This window comes from Gekko japonicus, unplaced genomic scaffold (assembly GCF_001447785.1).
Source record: "Gekko japonicus isolate JY-2015 unplaced genomic scaffold, Gekko_japonicus_V1.1 scaffold93, whole genome shotgun sequence".
NCBI lineage: Eukaryota > Metazoa > Chordata > Lepidosauria > Squamata > Gekkonidae > Gekko > Gekko japonicus.
Window position 1 is genome coordinate 1,963,124 of NW_015160838.1, and position 7,504 is coordinate 1,970,627.

Genomic DNA, 7,504 nt, shown 5'->3' on the forward strand with positions numbered 1-7,504 from the left:
CATGACACTGCTGCTTCTAACCATGGTTCCTTGGTCATCCAGCCAGAGAGCTCAATGGCCCAGCCTTTCAGTTCTTCACAAGAACCTTTTGCCTCGTTTGAATATTCCTACATGACACTGCTGTAGGGAAGAATACAGAACCCTAAATGAGGAAGCACAAAGAAAAATAGATGCCACGAGTCTCTCTGAGAAGGCTGAAGATGAACCAAAACAACTTTTTTAAATTAAAAAAAGATAAGGAAAAATGTAGGATCTTTTGCCACAGTTCCATAAAAATATGCACTATTTTCTGATTACGACACACTGTGGTTGGGTTGATGTAACTTAATTTGCACTGAGGTGCTCATGTGATGGACTGCAGCTTGAGGCAAATCGTGATAGTTTGCAGGACACCGATTTGACAACACCATTTTGTGTGTGGCACCACTGGACATTTTTTCACTGTTTACTAGTATTTCTATCAGTAGCAGCAAATCACTCTTGCTCTGAGATGTGAATCACATGAGCTACTGCCCCGAGGGCAATCACATACACAAAAGACACTAGCTACACAAGAAACGTTTTCATCCTTAATTTTTTATGAGTAACAGTTGCATGAGGTCAGGCATAGATACAAAATGTACAAAAAGAAATGCATTATTTAGGGAGACTGAACTCCCACAGCTCCATGAATTTTTAATGTTCAATGCTAGGTTTATCTGCAAGTGATCTGACCTTTCCCCTCTGCACCCTGCTAACTGCCCCCCCACCCCCCCCCCCCCACAGACAGACAGACACACAGGGAAATCAGTATTTTTGCCTGAGCTTGGGTTGCTTGATTGGTCCCTTTTTCTTCTTGGGAACCTCTTCCCAAGTACAAATAAAATGCATGCAAAGAGAGTAATTATAAAAATGGATGGGCTTGTACCATAATTGTAAGTGGCGACCACAGTATATAGACTGCACCTGTTGCCAGCAAAATACATGCCCATAATGGCTGAGGATGAATCACATCCCTGATGTGGGCACTTGACCCCAGCAAAATAATTTATAAAATGGTGCTGACTTGTGCATTTTATACCAGGCATGTGGGGGGGGGGAGGTAAACAACAACAATTTAAGGGCTACTAAGGTTTTGTGGAGGTAGACAAGGCAAGATGAAATACACAAAATCAGAGGGCCTTTGTTGGGGGGGGGGGCATGTTTGACAACATAGCCACAGGGAATATTAGTATTTCAAAGAAAGGTTGAATGAAGGCCAGCTTTCCGTGAAACAGACACAACAGGAGGAATGTAATGGTGGGTCCAGAAATAGGTGTAGCTCTAATGACACCTTGCAGCATGAAAAACTGGTTTTATGGCACAACAATTGGCGGATTTAATCAGCATTCGGACTTCACTTCTGCAGAAGGAAGCTTGGAAGATGGAAGCAATTTCTACTCTAGATTTAGAAAACACAACTAGAAGAAATTTTGTGTATAGATTTCTAGTACCTATCATCAAACTTGGACTGAAATATACTATTAACTTAGCAGGGCCCCAAAGAAATACTTTGACTCAAGCAAGGAGCTTGTGAAATGGTTCACTTTGTTTGAATATGTCTCCCTTATGTCAAGCTGCTTTTGAAACTCCTCAGTGGTGGGATGGGGGTGGGGTGGAGCATGGCACTCTGCTAAAAAAAAGTCAAAAGCCCCTTTGGATTCAGGTTTTCAAAATAAGGCAGGTCAAATAAGGATGAATTAATTCTCTGAAGGTTAAATGAAGAGAGGAAAGCAAGGATTTGCTGTTCCAGTTGGTCATCAGTTCTGGCCAATTATCTGTTTTAGTTTGAATGCCTTTTGCAGGACATTAGTTCATTGACTGCATATGGCTTTGCGTGCTGAAAAAGTAAATACTCTGAATACAGCACTTTCCCCCAGAATGTAGTTTGTGCAACAATGAGCATAGATTATACTGACAGTTATGATAACCCACTGTCACTCAGATTATGCATTTGCACTAAACTGAGGAAACCCTAAAGAATTTTAAGACAGGATGTGTTAATTTTGCTTAGTGAGGCAGAAAACATTTAGAACTGAGGTGAACTGCAGTCCAAATGAAGGGAATTCTCTTCTAGGGAACAGCAGCAGTCTTAAAGTGAGTGTGGGAGATAGAAAGAGAGATCAAGGATCAGTTCTTAGATTGCCTGAGATAGCAAGCAAGCTAAGAGGTAAATCGTTATATCTACAGTATGTTCCATCCGTGTTCTTCTTCAAGTGTTTCAGTAATACTTGTACATAAGAGACTTGCTACAGAATGGGCTTCCCAAATCCATGTTGGATAATGAATTTCAGGCATGGCAAAAGGATTGGATGTTATGACAAAAAAGAGTCCAGTAGCAACCTTAAAGACTATCAAAAGGTGCTACTGGAGTCTTACTTTTTTCTACTGCAACTGACAGACTAACACAGCTACCCATCTTCATCTATCTCCATGTATGTTATGAGTAGTGTTTATGGACAATATCTGTCTTTTAGAGTTCCTGTTTCATTTATACTTGTTACTGAAAGCCAAGGAACCTTAATTTGGCTGAAAACTAAGAACTTCAGGAAAATGAAGTTGTCTTTAAGTAAATGTAGATTAAGAGTAACCTAAACCTTTTCAAACCCTAATTACTGGTTAACACCACTGGACAAAACAGCTCATGAAATATACCCACATATTATAGAAAATCAAGGCTCATGTGTATGAAGGAACCAGACCAAGTTCCACCAACTCTAAGCTTTGCACCCAACTGTTACAAGCCATGTTTTTCAAGTTGTATACGATCTGGGATAACTGTTTAACAGGCAGACTGACTGATTTGTTATGCTGGGTTCTTCTGGCTACCACCAGCATAGGCCGTTCCATTACTTTTAGGTCAAGCAGAGGTTTGGCTGGGTGATCTGTAGGCAAGGCTCTGCAATATTGTGACTTTGTTCTTTAAAGCTCTCTGTACTGCCGTCAGAATGTCCCTGTGCTAGAGCTGAATGTAGTTTTATGATCAGCTGGTAAGATTCCACTTCTTTATTTGATCAATATGATACACCATTTTTGGACTTTTAAAAAATGGAATAAGAGCATATTAAATAGCAGGGTGTAGGATGCTTTTCTTCATAAACAATGTTTGAACAAAAAAAATCTGAATTACAAATGTTTTAAAAAAATGTCAGTACAATTGAACATAGCATTCCACTAAAACAAAAGATACAGATATAGCAGAAAGAAAAATTGTGCCACTTACCTTTAAATTTTTTTTTGCTGTTTCTAGGAACTTTTTATTCTGTACATAGGACCATTCTGTACAAAATATGAAGTCTACATTTTTATTACTCATTACAATAAAACAAAGTACAATGTATGTACAATATTAAAATGAAGCCATACTAAAGCCACACCAAAAAAGAAAGACACTTGTAATATTTTTTTGACATTCCTGATGTACAGGCGTAATTTTGGAGAAGACGGGAAGTGGTGAACACTGAACTTTATGAAGAACAACAGTCACCAAAACTGTACTGTATTCGCACATTTTTTATTTTGGATGTATTAATTTTTTAAGAATAATTTAATACAGAACGTCTACAGAGCATAAAATGGAGATAACAAACAAGCCAAACAATTAGTGCTGCTAAATTTTTAGAATATTGCTTAGGCAAAAATTTGCCAACTGGCCTAAATCTCAAGAGCAAAAATTGTCATGGCATAATTTTCCTAGCTATATCCAAGAAAGTTGCTTTTTGGTGAATGTTTATCTTCAGTAAAGAGAAAAAAATAAAATCTAGACAGTGAAAGATCTTATACGTTGAGCGTTACACAGTCAACCAAACATTGATATACAATATTTCCCCCTTTCCCCTCATTTTTCCGCAGGATAAAATTAGTCAGAGTGCTTCTTCCCAGAAACCTCTTTCATGAACGTACTTGAACAGCCAAATTATAAAAAGATGTTTGACAAGCTATCAGCTAAAGATGGAAGTTCAAACAATGGTATATCAAAATACATATAGACATTGCTTTATGCAATTATAAAAGCACCCTCTTCCCCTGTCAAAAAAAGGGGAAGACATCTTTAAACTGCTTTAATTATAGTTTTTTTCATTATGGTAAAGCATATTTAATTTTCAAGTGTAACAGGAATTTTCACACCGAGTGGATATTATTTCACTTGAAGTCTGGAGCGGTCTTTAACATTTCGTTTTGTTTTAACAGTAATCCTCATCCCACCCTTTGTGATTTTCTTTCCAAAGCTTTGCAATAAATATTGGACATTTTAAGTGAGACCAGACGCGGCAGGCACAACATCTGCACAAGGTTACTCTAAATGCTTGTTTTGCACAATAATTTTTATGGATTAAAGAGATTTCATTTCTTTAAAAACCCCCCACCAAACTACTATTTTGAAGGAGCTACATGTTTAACGTTTTCTGCAACAAGACTGTTAAATGTCTTATGTTATGTTACTCTCAGAGACAACAGAAACAAGTCACCCATTTTAAATAAAACTCATCTGTAGAAGCTCTTAATCTGGAGATCTAAAATACTGGCCACCCTGAGAGAAATGAAATATTGAAGTTAAAGCACTTAATGTGGTTTTTCGCGCTCTGCCATCTACAGCAATGGGGAAAAAAAGAGCTCAGAACACACAAGTCATCACAGCAGCATTTGAAGACTGACAGCAACTCAGGTGTATTTTCATTTTGCTTGTGAGGTGTGTATGTATCATGTATGCTTTTCACAACAAAAACTGACAGCAAAACTACTGTAACTTCACTCTCAGCTCTTAGGACAGAGGCATTTAAGATGCAGAATGCATCCAGAGGATCTTTCTGATATATTAAAAATAATTTATATTACATTGTCCGGGCCGGCGGGGGGGGGGGGGGGGGGGGACGGGACTTATCCAAAATAGCTAGTTTCATGATGTTTGTGACTGGAACTCTTTGAACCCAAAATACGCCATGTGCTAAAAGCTCAAACAAGGGAGAAAAAACTGTGCATATATATATATATATATGAAAAACAAGAAGTTATCCAGTGACTGTAAAAAAATGCAATTAATTTTGAGTCAAGGCAGACAACTGCATTTTTTTTGGGAAGGAAAGCAAAGTATGCAGTCAGCTCAGTTCCGAAATATAAATTTTATGTTACATGCTAAGGAATGGAAAATATGACTTCAATCCATATAAAGTATTTGGACAGGGTGCCTGTCTCTCTGATAATTGGTTTTCAGAGCTCCTAGAAATTAGCCGTGATTGAAGATTGTCGTGAAGATTACCATTCTGTAAGATGCACTGAGGGAACAATTCAATGGTATTTTTTCCAGCTGCCAAAAAAGCAGCAAGACAATAATGCAGAAACCATTTTTTAAAGACTCGCACTTTAGGAAAATGTCTAATAATTATGTATGAATTTGGAATTTTGCTTTTGGAGATGCGTATTGCCACAGTACCAAACATCAGTGGGAAAGGGATGACTGCAAATTGACTCCCGTCTACCAGGCACTGCTGCTATGCAGCCTCCAGTCACGTCAGTGGGACTGGCAAAGGACCCCCCCCCCCGCAAATCCACTGTAGGCTGCTTCACACATTACATTCCGCATCATTGGAAAGCATTTATCTGTAGGGGAAAGCATGCAACTCCTTTATAGATTGTCATATGGCAGTCACATTGGTATGCACATTTTCTGCTGCAACTTCCATGCATCAGGAGATGCAACCAACTGTAGTTTCATAATGTGCACACATGAAGCAAACATCATCATCATCATTAACATTACGGTTTTGCACTTCCTCCCCCACACCAGGTAAATAGTATGCAATACATGAAGCAGCCCTGAAATGAATGGGAGGGCCAGGTGGCAACAGCGTTTGGTGATTTTTGCACCAAGAGTGCTTCTTCTTTCAGCACTCATATGGGAGCAATGCATGTTCTCAACTGACGGGTAACGTGCCAACAGCATCAAGATTACTCTGTTTAATACTAGGTTCTGCATACAGAATCAGGTAATTTACCATTGTTCGAACTACTGATCTTGAGCTGCATGTACAGTTTCATAGTTATTGCCTAACAGAATCGGGTCAGGAAAAAAAAAAAGCTTTGACGTTGTGTGTAACTGATCAGTATGGCACAAAAAAAGTAAGTTCTCTACTGTGGAACAGAGTCCAGAAAAAGAAAAAGGTTTTCCTCCAAATAAGATTTCACTTGAATAGTCTAATGCCCATCATGCGTTATTAGCTCATCAGCTCGGCAATGGGACTCCAAGGCTTTCATGGTATAGATATCCTGAGGCAGTTCTGACTTGCGCCGCACCAAAGGACGCTCCTTTTTCTGATCCTTCTGTGCCTGAAATCAAAGTGTGGCATTAAAAAAAAAAAGCAACCGTTCTCTTTTTATAGGAAAGGTAGACATGTAATCACAGTTCTGCTTTTGTTTTTTTAAATCAGTAAAAATGCATATTAGAAGTCGATCCCATAAGCTTTGACTATTAGAAAAGTCCATCCCTCTTGGCTATTGCATCCCCCCTGGTATTACTGCCTGGTCTTTCCGCTTCTCTAGGAAATGATGAAATCAAGAGTGTAACAGTGGGTGCTCATAACATTATGACACGTACAGTTTGTGAGCTGCTTAGATGAACAGCTCCAGGAGACTAGGCAAGTCAGTAACTGTTTTTGCTCCACGGCTACAGGTGCCCTAATACAGCTGTACTGCTGACAGAATATTGAGAGAGAGAGCAACTGTAGGATCGCAGAAAAACAGTGCAGAACTATGACTACTGCACTTAACAATTTGCATTCCTTCTTCCAAGTAGGACAATAAGTCCTGAAGAAAGAACATGTCTTTGCATTCGCCTGAACACAGTGCCATGCTCTTCCTGCTTTGGCACATACTATCTACCAAAAACGAGACCAAGGCAGGGCAGTTCGCTGCATTTCCCATGCCAGGGGGTATACAGGACAGTGCTATGGCCACTGCTGATCTATATTTAAAGGGCTATAAGCAGGCTCCTAGAATAAAACTCCAACAACAACAACAACAAAAGCAGGTTGCTTACCAGTAACTGTGATCTTTGAGTGTTCATCTGTGCATTCACACCCATGGGATCTAGTGCGCACGCGCTGGATCGATCGGTGCTGTAGCAAGCTCTTTTAACGGATTTTCGTGCCCAGTCCCTCGGGCATGCACAGGAACCCCACCGCGCATGCCCAGAGGGGTGGGCGTGGACATCCCGTCAGTTCCTTCAAACCGCCGCAAATCAACCCCTATTAAAAATGTAGAAGCTGACAGCAGCGGGGAAGGAGGGCGGGTGGTGTGAATGCACAGATGACCACTTGAAGATCACCAGTTACTGGTAAGCAACCTGCTTATCTTCAACGTGGTCTCTGTGCTTCACACCCATGGGAGATTAGCGAGCAGTAGCCTACCTGGAGGAGGGTGCTGGCAGATCTTTTACTACATAGCCGAAGACAGAATGTGACATCCCATGTTGGTATTGGTGTTGTTACGG

The 7,504-nt window shown here is 39.9% G+C and overlaps 1 protein-coding gene across 2 annotated transcripts in view; it reads right to left on the bottom strand.

Annotated features, from left to right (window-relative positions):
• Nucleotides 1–5,020: 5,020 nt before the first annotated feature.
• PPP2R5C (protein phosphatase 2 regulatory subunit B', gamma) overlaps nucleotides 5,021–7,504 on the bottom strand; it is a 61,044-nt gene continuing 58,560 nt past the window's right edge. For both annotated transcript variants that reach the window (XM_015418625.1, XM_015418616.1), the window contains exon 14: nucleotides 5,021–6,342. In XM_015418625.1, coding sequence (XP_015274111.1) covers nucleotides 6,211–6,342 — 132 coding nt within the window. In that variant the 3' untranslated portion in view covers nucleotides 5,021–6,210. The remainder of the gene's footprint in view (nucleotides 6,343–7,504) is intronic.